Source organism: Jaculus jaculus, chromosome 12, assembly GCF_020740685.1.
Source record: "Jaculus jaculus isolate mJacJac1 chromosome 12, mJacJac1.mat.Y.cur, whole genome shotgun sequence".
In the NCBI taxonomy this organism is placed as follows: Eukaryota; Metazoa; Chordata; class Mammalia; order Rodentia; family Dipodidae; genus Jaculus; species Jaculus jaculus.
Window position 1 is genome coordinate 33,675,869 of NC_059113.1, and position 14,163 is coordinate 33,690,031.

General features: G+C 42.8%; 1 protein-coding gene across 3 annotated transcripts in view; it reads left to right on the plus strand.

Moving 5' to 3' along the window:
• Positions 1-42: 42 nt before the first annotated feature.
• Positions 43-14,163, plus strand: part of Ttc19 (tetratricopeptide repeat domain 19) — a 38,057-nt gene continuing 23,936 nt past the window's right edge. For all 3 annotated transcript variants that reach the window (XM_045131728.1, XR_006632957.1, XR_006632956.1), the window contains exons 1-7: positions 43-238; positions 324-460; positions 2,481-2,591; positions 4,448-4,486; positions 5,719-5,775; positions 9,916-9,977; positions 11,687-11,781. In XM_045131728.1, coding sequence (XP_044987663.1) covers positions 43-238; positions 324-460; positions 2,481-2,591; positions 4,448-4,486; positions 5,719-5,775; positions 9,916-9,977; positions 11,687-11,781 — 697 coding nt within the window. The remainder of the gene's footprint in view (positions 239-323; positions 461-2,480; positions 2,592-4,447; positions 4,487-5,718; positions 5,776-9,915; positions 9,978-11,686; positions 11,782-14,163) is intronic.

Sequence of the window (14,163 nt, forward strand, 5' to 3'; positions counted from 1 at the left end):
GTGCAGGCCCGGCCCACGGCACGCAGAGGACGCTGCGGCAGCATGTACCCCGGCCTCCTGAGCCGGCTTGTGGGCCGAGGCCTCGTGCGGGCGGCGGGGCGGCGGTGCCGGGGCTGCTCCGCTCGCCTGCTCGCCGAGCCCACGGGAGGTGCTGGGCCGGGCGTGGAAGTGCCGCCGCCGCCGCCGTGCCGGGTCGCGCCGCGAAGCCGGGACCCGGGCCTGCTGCCGCTGTTGGCAGGTGAGGGGCGCGCGCTGGGCGGGGCCGGCCGGGCGGGGACGCGGTCGCGGGCCCGGCCCGGTGACCTCAGAGCCCCTTCCCGCAGCGCTTGCCTGGTTCTCGAGGCCCGCTGCGGCACAGGAGGAGGAGGAGGAGGAGGAGGATCAGGAGCGGCAGTCTGAGGGCGGGGACGCGGCCGACGCGGCGGAGGCCGAGATCATCCAGCTGCTGAAGCGAGCCAAGGTGAGGGTGGCTCGGAGGTGGTCCTGTGCCCCTTGCTGATGGATGGCGCATTCTTGACCTCTCGTTTACCGAGGCATGGACGCAGGTTAAGTGACCCAGAATTAGATTAGAATCAGTCACTGGAGGAGGCTTGGGATCTGGCCAGGCTGGGTCTCGCGAATCTTACGGCAGAACCGCTGCCCCAGGTTTCCAGTGCAGACGCAGATGGCACCCTAACCATCTCCTCTCCCACTCCTTTTTTTGACCACACACATTAAGAATGGTTTGTCGTGCTAGTTTTTTTTTTTTTTTAAATCCGCTAACCACCCAAGAAATGGCATTTTGCTCTCTCTATATAAAGCATCTTGAAAATGCAATTTAGTGTTGGCTGTGCAGCTTGGTTCTTGTGTAGATCCTTCCTTTTCTCCACATCTTTTAAATTCTCTCTGCCCAGCTCAGGATACTTAATTTCTTCCATTGGGTCCAGTGTTGCTTTGTATACACTAACTGCGGTGTGCCATTGGCATGCCTTCTCCATTGTCCCATATCTTCTCTGCTACCATCACTTTTACAGCCTAGAAGCCTCATAGTAATTCTTAGAATTTGTACTTACTGTTAACTCCCACAACACAGCACTAACTCCTGTTGCTACCAAATCCACAACAGTCCTCAGATCTGCCTGTCCCCCTTTTCTCTTCCCCTGCTGTCTTCACACCAGCTGTGATCCAGTTGTTGGTCCTGTTCTCTTGCCCCACTTACAATCTGTGCCACATATAGCAGCCTTAGTGATGCTTTTGAACATTTAAATATTGTTCCCATGCCTGAAAATGGAATAACTTCCCACCGCATTTGGGATAAAATTCAGATTCCTTGTTGTGTTCTACATCAACCTACCCCTTCCACCTGTGTCTTGTTTTTCTTTCACATCTCTTTCCTGGCATTTCTTCTGAAGAACCATTTTTTTCCAGCTTCTAAGGCCTTCACTCGTTCTCTGTTTAGATCATTCTCCCACCTCAGTTTATTATTTGGTTGGCTCATTTAAAATTTTTTTAAAATTCATTTGTTTATTTGAGAGAGAGAGAGAGAGAAGAAAGAGGGAGAGAGAGAAGGCATGCCAGGGCCTCCAGCCACTGAAAACGAATTCCAGACGTGTGCCACCTTGTGCATCTGTCTTTACATGGGTGCTGGGGAATCAAACCTGGGTCCTTTGGCTTCACAGGCAAGTGCCTTAACAATTAAGCCATCTCTCCAGCCCCCAACTCATTCTTATCCTTTAGTTCCACTCTCCCTTTCTTCAAGGCTTCCTTGATTCCCATAAGAGACTATCCCTATACTTCCTTTCATCATTTTTCTCCATGGTTCTTCTCATGAGTTGTAATTTAGCTTACTTTTCTTTCAGAGTCCCCTCTCTCAGGCAGGGACATTAAAAATAGATGGAAGGCAAGTAGCTTCCTTATAAACAAGATGTACAAATTGCTTATATTCCTTCTGTGTGCATCTGGTAGTCAAAACTGTGTTTGTTATGTGGTCACATCTAGCTGCAAGTGAAGCTGATCTCCCTGTCATCTTAGTAGTCATAGTGTCTGGTGCATAGTAGAGGTTCAATAAGTGTGTAATAAATATGCTTTTTTTTGTTTTTTTTTTCAGTTTTAAAAAATATTTTATTTACTTGTGAGAGAAAGAGGCAGAGAGAGGGAGAGAGAGAGAGAGAATGAATGGGTATGCCAGGGCCTCTAGCCACTGCAAATGAATTCCAAACACATACACCACCTTGTGCATCTGGCTTTATGTGGATACTGGGTCTTTTGCCTTTGTGGGCCTTAACCATTAAGCCATCTCTCCAGCCCCTATTCAGTTTTATTTTTTTTCTCAATTTTTATTAATGTTTTCCATGATTATAAAAAATACCCATGGTAATACTCTCCTTACCCCCCACGTTAATTTTCAGTGTATTGCAATGGTATAGACATGTGTACTCTGGTGTGTGCATCTGCTGTCTTTATATTTCATTTAATGTTATCTTCTTTGTCTTTGTTTTCAGTTGAGCATCATGAAAGATGAGCCAGAGGAAGCTGAGCTGATTTTGCATGATGCTCTTCGCCTTGCATATCAGAGTGATAACAAGAAGGCCATCACTTACACTTACGATTTGGTAACTCTTCTAACCAGTCTGAACTACTGCCTAGGAAGGTTGGATGCTGAGAAAGTGTTATTCTCATTTCTCATTTTTATTCCTGACCTTTAGCATGTCCTAAAGGTTTTGGGTTTTGTTTTTTATTTTTTAAAGTAAGTTTTCTTTTGCTTTCAGCTTTTTTTTTAATTAAAAAATTATTTGTAGCCAGGCGTGGTGGTGCCTTTAATCCCAACACTCGGGAGGCAGAGGTAGGAGGATTGCCATGAGTTCAAAGCCACCCTGAGACTACAGATTTAATTCCAGGTCAGCCTGGACCAGAGTGAGACCCTACCTTGAAAAACCAAAAAAAAAAAAAAAAAAAAAAAATTGTAAATAGAGAAAGAATAAGAGAGAGAGAGAGAATGGGACACCAGGGCCTCTTGTCACTGCAAATGAACACTGGATGCATGTGCCTGTTGTATATCTGGCTTTATGTGGATACTGGGGAGTCAAACTCCAGCTGTCAGGCTTTGCAAGCAAGTGCCTCTTTAACTGTTGGACCATCTCTCCAGCCTCTCATTTTTTCAAAACCTTTTACAGGATCCTTTACAATTCCAGACCAAAAAGAAACAAATATAATACTTGTTTCTTCAGTAATGAATAGAACTAAATGTAGTTTGCTTTCAATAAAGTATGTGTAATAAAGTTATTTCTTACACCATTGCTGTACTGTGCCTCTAGCAAATTAAATGGTGACATATTTTCTCTACTTTGAACTATTTTTTTTTGTGTGTGTAGTACATGTGGTATTTGCATGGGTGTGTGCAGATGTGTATGCCCCATATGCACACATGAGGGATCATGAAGTTTTCAGGATCCTCTATTGCTCTTCCACCTTAATTTGCTCGTTTTGTAACTCCCTGTTTGTTTGTTTGGTTTCTTTTTCTTTTTTTCGTTAGATTGGCTGATCAGTAAGCACCAGTAGTTCTTCTGTTTCTGCCCCCTTGGCACTGGGAATAAAGTAAAGTGAGCGCAATGACACCTAGTTTTTTTTTTTTTTTTTTTTTTTTTTTTAAGCAGGGTCTTATTCTACCCAGGCCAACTTGGAACTCACTCTGTAGCCTAACCTGGCCTTGAGCTCACAGGGATCCTCCTACCTCAACTTCCTAGGTGCTGGGATTAAAGGTACAGGCATGCACCACCAGTCCCAGTTTAACAAACACAGCTTTTTTTTTTTTTTTTGGTTTTTCGAGGTAGGGTTTCATTCTAGCCCAGGCTGACCTGGAATTCACTACGGAGTCTCAGGGTGGCCTCGAACTCACAGTGATCCTCCTACCTCTGCCTCCCAAGTGCTGGGATTAAAGGCGTGCGCCACCACGCCCGGCTTTAACCCAGTTTTTTATATGGGTGCTGAGGACTGAAATCAGGTCTTCAGTGCTTGTTACCCAATCACTCTGAGCCATCTCCACAGCCCTGAACTTTTTTTTCTTGATGTAGGGTCTTTAACACAGGCTGACCTGGAATTCACTCTGTATTCTCAGGCTGGCCTCAAACTCATGGCGATCCTCCTACCTCTGCCTCCCAAGTGCTGGGATTAAAGGTGTGTGCCACCACACCTAGCTCTGGACTAATTTTGTTTTTGTTTTTTTGAGGTAGGATCTCACTCTGGTCCAGGGTGACCTGGAATTCACTATGTAGTCTCAGGGTGGCCTTGAACTCATGGCGATACTCCTACCTCTGCCTCCCGAGTACTGGGATTAAAGGCGTGTGCCACCATGCCCGGCTGACCTAATTTTTTAAGAGTGTGAAAGTAGAAAGGAATCTTTACTATAAAGAATTTTGAATTAGTGGGGTGCAGTGTCCTAAACTGAACAATTATTTTAATTTGCTTTCAGATGGCCAACTTAGCATTCATACGAGGCCAACTTGAAAATGTAAGTAAATCACTTTAAAATATGAAATTGTAAAAAACTAGTCTTAGGGGACTACAGTCACAAGAGTATATACTAAGCTGCTGTTTCAGAGAGACCTCAAAATAGAATGACTCAAGGTGTCTTTGTCTTTAATACATTCACCTCAAGGTAGACTAAAGACTGTAAGTTAGGTTTGGCATCTCTTGTTTGGTTCAGAAATTCCAGTTCATTCAGATACACCCCTTAATCTGCATAAAAGCTGACATCTCTCCCATGCTCCCCATCCTGCAGGCAGGAGGAGAGAAGCTGGAAAGCAAGTAGCTTCATTATAAAATATGGCTTAAAAAGTGTTCACATTTCCTTCTGACTATAACTATTGGCAGAATTCATCATATGATCGCATATCTAACTGTAAGGAAGGCTGTTTTGAAATTTTGAAGGGATTGAAAAATATTTTTAAGCCAGGCTTGGTGGTGCACACTTTTAATCTCAGCATTCGGGAGGCAGAGGTAGGAGGATCACCATGAGTTTGAGGCCACCTTGAGAAGACAGAGTGAATTCCAGGTCAGCCTTGGGCTAGAGTGAGACCCTATCTTGAAAAAACAAACAAACAAAAAATTGTTTTTTAGCTGGGCATGGTGGCTCATGCCTTTAATTTTTGTACTTGGGAGGCAGAGGTGAGAGGATTACTGTGAGTTTGAGGCCACCCTGAGACTATATAGTGAATGTATGTGCCAGGGTCTCTTGCCATTGCAAATGAATTCCAGATGCATGTATCACTTTGTGCATCTGGCTTTACATGGGTACTGGGGAATTGAACCCAGGGTGGCAAGCTTTGCAAGCAAGGGCCTTTAACTGCTGAGCCATCTTTTTAGCCCTTTCGGTTTTGAGGAGATTTGTAAACAATTCAGCTTATAAGATGGTAAATATTAAAATAATTTGCATGTACCATAGTGGCTTGGATAAATTAATCTCTGAGGTTAATTTCCATGTATCACAGGGTGGTTTAAGGTACACAGGATGTGAAGTCCTGATATTTTGGTCTGTTCTCCCCAAACAAATAACCAACTCCCCCCTCCGATGTGTGTGTACATAGGGAATAACAGCTCTTCTTCTGTGTGTGTCTGTGTGTGCTTGCTCATATAGGGAATAATGTGTTGGGCATCACACTGGTACTTAGAATACAGGGATGTATATGTAGGTGGTGGAGCACTTGTTTTTGTTTTTTTAAAATATTTTTCTTATACTTTTAGGCAGAACAACTTTTTAAAGCAACAATGAGTTACCTGCTTGGCGGAGGCATGAAGCAGGTAAGGATATTTTTTAGTTATTAACAACTCACTGAAGCAGTTTGTAAACTAGTCTTGCTGTCTGACAACTCCCCCAGCCTCAGCACATGCATTGACTAAAAAAGGTAAAAGGTAAAAAAGGTGGATTTCTGAGGAAAATGTACACACTTTCAAATAGAAGAGAGACATTAGCCACCCTAGAAACCACTTAAAAAAGTTTTCTTTTAACTTTTCCTATTTGAGAAAGAGGCAGATAGAGAGAAAGGATCTCTAGCCACTATAAATGGACTCCAGACACATGTGCTACCTTGTGCACCTGGCTTATGTGGGTCCTGGGGAAATAAACCTGCAAGCAAGCATCTTAACTGCTAAACCATCTCCAGCCTGAACCCACTTTAAAAATTTTTTTAAATTTTTAAATTTTTGGTTTTTTGAGGTAGGATCTCACTCTAGCCCAGGCTGACCTGGAATTTGCTATGTAGTTTCAGGATGGCCTTGGACTCATGGTGATCCTCCTACTTCTGCCTCCCGAGTGCTGGGATTAAAGGGGTGCACCACCATACCTTAAAAATAAAAAAATTTTAATTATTTATTTTTATTTTTTTGGTTTTTCGAGGTAGGGTCTCACTCTAGCCCAGGCTGACCTGGAATTCACTATGGAGTCTCAGGGTGGCCTCGAACTCACAGCCATCCTCCTACCTCTGCCTCCCAAGTGCTGGGATTAAAGGCGTGTGTGAGTGAATGAATGAGTGGGTGGGTGTATCAGGGCCTTTCAGCCACTGTGATTGAACTGCCATCACATGTATCCCCTTGTGCACATCTGTGATATTGCATGCTTGCATCACTTTGTGTCTGGCTACCTGGGATCTCGAGATTTGAACATGTATTCTTAGGCCTTGCAGGCAACTGCCTTAACTACTAAGCCATCTTTCTAGCCCAGAGCCCACCTGAAGGAAAGAGGGGTTTATTTCAGCTTACAGTTGGAGGGGATACGGTTTGTCATGGTAGGGAAAGACTGGTGGCAGGAGCTTGAAGCAGCTGGCCACATTGATTCCACAGTCAGGAAACATATGGATGCTTGTGATTAGCTAGCTTTCTCCTTCTTTGCAGCCCAGGACACCCAGAGCATGGAATGGTGCTACCTACAGTTAGGGCTGGCTTTTTGTTTTTGTTTTTCGAGGTAGGGTTGTTTTACTGTAGCCAAGGCTGACCTGGAATTCACTGTGTAGTCTCAGGGTGGCCTTAGACTCACAGCAATCCATCTATATCTGCCTTCCAAACCTGGATTTGAGGATGTGTGCCATCGTGCCTGGCTAGGGCTGATTTTTTTTTTTTTTTTTAACCTCATACAATCTAATATAGAAAATCCTCTGCATACATGCTAGAGACTTGTTTCCACAGTGATTCTAAGTCCTTTCAAGTTGACAACAAAGATTAACTGTTACAAGGCCATCCCTTGTCAACTTACATCCCACTTTTTTTTCTTTCTTTTTTTTTTTCCAAACCCACTTTTAATAAGAGTTGTATGATAAATCCGTTGAAAGAGCAAGTGTAATTTTTTGTTTTGTTTTGTTTTTGAGGTAGGGTCTCACTCTAGCCCAGGCTGACCTAGAATTCACTGTAGTCACATGGTGGCCTTGGACTGTTGTCCGTCCTCTTACCTCTGCCTCCTGAGTGCAGGAATTAAAGGTGTGCATCACCACACCTAGAAAATATAAATATTTTTTACGTCTATATGTTGTTGTTTTTTTAAAATTTTTATTAACATTTTCCATGATTATAAAATATATCCCATGGTAATTCCCTCCCTCCCCACCCCCACACTTTCCCATTTGAAATTCCATTCTATATGTGTTTTTTTTAAATTTATTTATATTTATTTATTTATTTATTGAAAGAGACAGAGAATAGAATGGGCATGCCAGGGCCTCCAGCCGCTGCAAATGAACTGCAGACGCATGTGCCACCTTGTGCATCTGGCTAACATGGGTCCTGGGGAATCGAACCTAGGTCCTTTGGCTTTTCAGGCAAACTCCTTAACCACTAAGCCATCCCTCCAGCCCCTGTGTTCTTTTTTAAAATTAATCTTATTTATTTATTTGAGAAAGAGGCAGAGAGAGAGAATGAGCATGCCATTGCCTTCAGCCATTATAAACGAAGTCTAGAGAAATGTGCCACCTTGTGCATCTGGCTTACGTGAGTAGTATGGAATGGAATCTAGGTCCTTGGGCTTTGTAGGCAAGCGCCTTAACTGCTAAGCAATCTCTCTAGCCCTGTCAGTGTTCTTATTTGCAAGTGTGCCTTTACTGTTTCTTCTGTACGAGAGTCTAATGGTTCTCAGAGTTGATGAAGGATTTAAAGGCTTGCCTGGGAAGTCCAAGCTCCTTGCTGGTGTCTACAGAGCTCTGAAGAACACTGTCAGCCTTCAGAAGCACATTCACACCTCCCTCGAGACAAGCATGCAAATGTCTGCTTGTATATGGGAAGATAGATATATGTGTATACCTACAGAAGTTGGTACATCTGCCTGTTGGGGCATCTGTATGTGTGCTTGTAAAATCCATAGTAAAGGATAATTGGACATTCCTGAACAGTTAGGTCAAATGTGAACATTTGTTGCTATGGGAACATCCAAACTGATTTCTTTGCAACCTATTTTTTTTTTTTTGAGACAAGCTCAACAAACAGACTGGACTTTTTTTTTTTTTAAATGAGAGCAAGAGAGAATTGGCGTGCCAGGACCTCCACCCACTGAATCAAACTCCAGATGTGTATGCCACCTTGCATGCATGTGCAACCTTGCATGCTTGCATCACCTTGTGCGTCGGGCTATGTGCGATCTGAAGAGTTGAGCATGGGTCCTTAGGCTTCACAGGCAAGCACCTTAATTGCTAAGCCATCATCTCTCCAGCCCTGCAGCCTTTTTTTTTTTTTTCTTTTCTTTTCCGAGGTAGGGTCTCACAGTATCTCAGTATCTCTATGTAGTTTCAAGGTGGTTTTGAACTTGCAGTAATCCTTGTACCTCTGCTTCCCAAGTGCTGGGATTAAAGTTGTGTACCACCCTGCCCAGCTTTTTGCAACCTATTTTTTTTTTTGAAGGTGTGGCACTACGCTTGGTGGTACATACCTTTTTAAATGTATTTTCTTTCTTTCTTTCTTTCTTTCTTTCTTTCTTTCTTTCTTTCTTTCTTTCTTTCTTTCTTTCTTTCTTTGACAGAGAAAGGAGGGAGGGAGGGAGAGAGAGAGAGTGAATGAGAAAGAATGGGCGCACCAGGGCATCCAGCCACTGCAAACGAACTCCAGATATATGTACCCCCTTGTGCATCTGGCTAACATGGGTCCTGGGGAATTGAACCTGGGTCCTTTGGCTTTGTAGGCAAATGCCTTAACCGCTAAGCCATCACACCAGCCCTCTGCAACTTGTTTTTAATAAACTTTGTATCTATTAAAAAAAAATTGAGGGCTGGAGAGGTGGCTCAGCAGTTAAGATGCTTGCCTGTGAAGCCTAAAGACCCAGGTTTGATTCCCTAGTACCCATGTAAATCAGATGCACAAGGTGGTGCATATATTTGGAGTTTGTTTGCAGTGGCTAGAGGCCCTGGCACACCCATTCTCTCTCTATATCCCTCTTTCTCTCTCTCTCTCAAATAAACAAACTATATATATGTATATATGTATATATTTAATTGAGACAGAGCTGGGTGTGGTGGTGCACATCTTTTCTTTCAGCACTTGGGAGGCAGAGGTAGGAGGATTGCTATGAGTTTAAGGCCAGCCTGAGACTACATAGTGAATTCTAGGTCAGCCTGGGCTAGATGAAGTGAGACCCTTAATATCCACCGCCACCTCCCCTTCCCTTCAAAAAAGAATTCACAGTTGCCTAATTCTTTTTTTTTTTTTTCCCGAGGTAAGGTCTTACTCTAACTCAGGCTGACCTGGAATTCACCATGTAGTCACAGGGTGGCCTTGAACTCACGGTGATCTACCTCTGCCTCCTGAGTGCAGGGATTAAAGGCCTGTGCCACCACGCTCAGCAACATTTGCCTAATTCTTAAAAATCAAAAAAAAAAAAGACTGGCTTTGAGGGCAAAGTCATTGTAGAAGTTGTGAAATGCTCTAAGAGAAACTTGTCATGAATTTCCTTCATCTCTGTCTCAACAGGAAGACAATGCAATAATTGAAATCTCCCTGAAGCTGGCTAGTATATATGCTGCTCAGAATAGGTAAGTGCTGTCATAATACAGGTATGGCAGTGTCCAAGGAGTAGAAGTGTGGACACAAAACTCTGACCCTCATTTACCTATTAGTCAACTGAGTTTCCAAAAAAATTAGACATCTTATCTTTCGTCTTTGCAGTTTTCAGTATTTTCAGTTTTGCTCCTCTGTTTCCATGAATTTGAATAGAGTATTTAGCCTTTACACTTGTGGCTACCCTGTGATAAAGTGAATCAGTGAAATGAACAAAGAAACTAGAGCTAGTTCTCTTAGCAGCAGAAAAAGCTGTATAAAACTACTACTTGAAGAAGCCACTTTGTTAATACAGGAATGGACAAAAGGTAATGTTAAGTATGACATGAAGTAGTGAAAGTTGCAAGTTGCTATGGAACAATCTCATGGCTCATGTTATACATTTTGGAAAATAAATGGCTGTAAGTTAGATATAATCCTTTTTTTTTTTTTTTGCCTTTTCTGGGTAGAGTCTTGCTCTAGTTTGGGGTGACTTGGAACTCACTGTATTTCCAGTCTCAGGCCAGCCTTGAACTTACAGTAGTCTTCCTACCTCTGTCTCCTGAGTGCTGGGACTAAAGGCGTGTGCTACCACGCCTGGCTTTTTCAGGTTTTTGATTCTTTGTAGAAGTTAGTGCCAGAAGTTTGTATATCATTATACTGTGTGCTATACAGATGTTGCTCATTGAGGCTAGAGGCCCTAGCCCTGGCCTCTGCTTTCCAGTCAGGAACACCTTCATTTTATTAGCATCTACTTAGTCTTCCTGTGTTTTGATTAATAAACTTTGTATCTTTAAAAAAAAATTGAGGGCTGGAGAGATGGAGACCTAGCTAATTCAGATTGTGTAAAGAAACTTTATTCTTGGATGTGGTGGTGCACACCTTTAAGCCTAGCACTTCGGAGGCAGAGGTAGGAGGATCACAGTGAGTTTGAGGGCACTCTGAGACTATGTAGTGAATTCCAGATCAGCCTGGGCTAGAGTTGATATCCTACCTCAAAAAACCAAAAACAAGAAACTTTATCAGATTTGCAGTGTGAAAGGGCTGGAGCAATGGTCCTAGTACATACAGCCAGCACAAAGTGATGCATATGTCTGGAGTTCATAAGCAGTGGCTGGAGGCCCTGGTGTGCCCATTCTCTGTGTTCCTCTTCTATCTCCCTTTGCTCACAAATTAATAAATTTTTTTTTAAAGAAGATTTACAGTTAGTTGGGGTGGCTCATGCCAGTAGGATATTTCTGAAGAGATGGAGGCAGGAGTTTGAAAAGTTCTAGCTTGAGAGAAGTACTTAGTGACCCCTCCCACCAAAGACTTCACAGAAGTGTAAGAGGTCAGCATTTGGGATACTTAGTACAGGGGCCCAGAGCCTCACTCAGTTTTATTACTTTGACCAGAGGTGAAGCCATGTGAAGAAATGGACTTAACTTGGAACTCTCTGTACTGGGAAATTATGAAAGACTAGTCATTATGTCTGCAATGAAAATGATGGCAGCATTCCTACTTTTATGTCTCAATTTATCTTAAATAGATAGCTTAAAAAAAAAACTTTCAGGGAAATGGCAGACTAACAGCTGAAAGATAGAGTAAAATTCCCTCTTCTCTTTTTACTGATAATGATAATGCTAAAACCTGAGCTGGAAGGATGAAATATGTAAAGAGGAGTTTGAGAAAAGGTGAACTTTTGACTGTGGTACTTGCTTCACAGGCAAGAATTTGCCCTTGCTGGTTATGAGTTCTGCATTTCAACTCTAGAGGAAAAAATTGAAAGAGAAAAGGAATTAGCAGAAGATATTATGTCAGGTAAGAAACTTGACTCTTTTGGACATTGTATTTTTCTAAGGTCTTTGCTGCTCTCCTTCACAGAAAGGAAAGATACTGCATTGGGGGAGGGAAAGTTACCTCAGGAAACTAAGTGACTGTTACAACATCTTAGTAGAGAATTTGAAATAAGGTGTTTGTTTTAAATGATCCTGCTTTTTATTTTGTTTTATTTTTAAACTCCTGTATGTTACTTTTCTCATTGCTGGTGCAAATGCCTGACAACGGCACCTGAAGGAAAGAGGGGTTTATTTCAGCTTACAGTTGGAGGGGATACGGTTTGTCATGGTAGGGAAAGACTGGTGGCAGGAGCTTGAAGCAGCTGGCCACATTGATTCCACAGTCAGGAAACATATGGATGCTTGTGATTAGCTAGCTTTCTCCTTCTTTGCAGCCCAGGACACCCAGAGCATGGAATGGTGCTACCTACAGTTAGGGCTGGCTTTTTGTTTTTGTTTTTCGAGGTAGGGTTGTTTTACTGTAGCCAAGGCTGACCTGGAATTCACTGTGTAGTCTCAGGGTGGCCTTAGACTCACAGCAATCCATCTATATCTGCCTTCCAAATCTGGATTTGTGGATGTGTGCCATCGTGCCTGGCTAGGGCTGATTTTTTTTTTTTTAACCTCATACAATCTAATATAGAAAATCCTCTGCATACATGCTAGAGACTTGTTTCCACAGTGATTCTAAGTCCTTTCAAGTTGACAACAAAGATTAACTGTTACAAGGCCATCCCTTGTCAACTTACATCCCACTTTTTTTTTTCTTTCTTTTCTCCCTCCCTGCTCCTCACCAGAGGTAGTATCTCACTCTGGTCCAGGCTGATCTGGAATTCACTATGAAGTCTCAGAGTGACCTCGAACTCATAGTGATCCTCCTACCTCTGCCTCCTGAGTGCTGGCATTAAAGGCGTGCACCACCATGCCCGGCTCAACCATACTACTATTAAGTCGTATCCTACTCATTGTCCAGATAGGCCTATGGCTATCAAAATGCAAAATTTGGTCTGGATAGATGGCTCAGCAGTTAAGACACTTACCTGAAAAGCCTAAGGATCCGGGTTTGATTCCCCAGTACTGACGTAAAGTCAGATACATGTGGTAGTGCATATGTCTAGAGTTTGTTTGCAGTAGGTAGAGGCCCTGGTGTACTCATTCTCTCTATCTCTTCTGCCCTTCCTCTCTCTCCCTCCCTGTCATAAATAAATTACATAATTTATTCATATCCAAATTAAAAAAATCCTAAAAGTCTTTGACAAAGCTCTTACCTGTGAGTTACTGTAACATCAAAAGCAAGTTACATATTTCCAACACACTGTGGCCCAAAGTAAATATTAATATTCCAAAAAGAAGGAATGGGGACACTATAAGGAAAAATCATATCACAGCAAGACAAATGCAGCAAAGAGCAATCTCCAAATCTTGCAGCTCCATGTCCACCTCTAGGGCTCCTCAGAGAGTCATCCTGGCTGTAAGGAAAGGTAGTGCCATCCCTCTAGCTTGGCTGTCAGCAGTACCCATAGACTGTCTTGGGCAGCTCAACTCCATGTGTGCAGGTTTCCTTGGCAGATGTTCCATAGTTCTTGTGTTGCCCAAATCCTGACATCTCCCTCAAAATTTAGGGTTCATCTTCGTAGCTTAAATCAATGTCCTCTCAGTCCTCCTTGTAGGAATTCCATCTCTGCCACACATTGCATCTCTCTGGAACCCGTGAATTAAGACTCCATGACCCTCAGTCGTGTACCTTTCATGCCTCCAGTACCAGTACCACATGGATGATGCTGACAGGTTCTGCTACCTTGGATGTAGCCTGGCCCCTTTGGACCACAGCTCTAGTGGCATCTGTATGTCTTGATCTGAAAACTTTTCTAGGCAGTTGTTTTTGAGCAGATAGCCCCTTCTGTGACATTTTCTAAATTCTCCACTCAGTCTCTTGCTTCCAAAAGACTTCATTCTCCTAAGTTAGAGCTTTCAGCCAATGTGGTCTTTAGGGTGTCTTTTCTGTTGTCTGAGTGCATAGGACAATGTCCTTAACAGTGACAGCTCTTTTCTCAGCATATTGCTACTCATATTATTTTTCTTGCTAAACTTTGTATTTTTCATTTATTTCTGTGTCATTTTTGCTCCCTCACTGTAGATATGAATAAGAGCAACAGAAGGCATGCCACACTTGGAATGCTAGACTATCTTAAAATTTCCTCCGTCCAACAAGTTAGTCCTTTAAATTCAGCTCAACCTCTCTCAAGTTTTCAGGACACAAAATACAGTCAGATTCTTTGCTAGAAGTTCAATGAGTAGTCTCTAACCCAGTTCCTGATTGAGTCCTTGTTTCCTCTGAAGCCTCATGAGGCAAGCCCTCCACTTT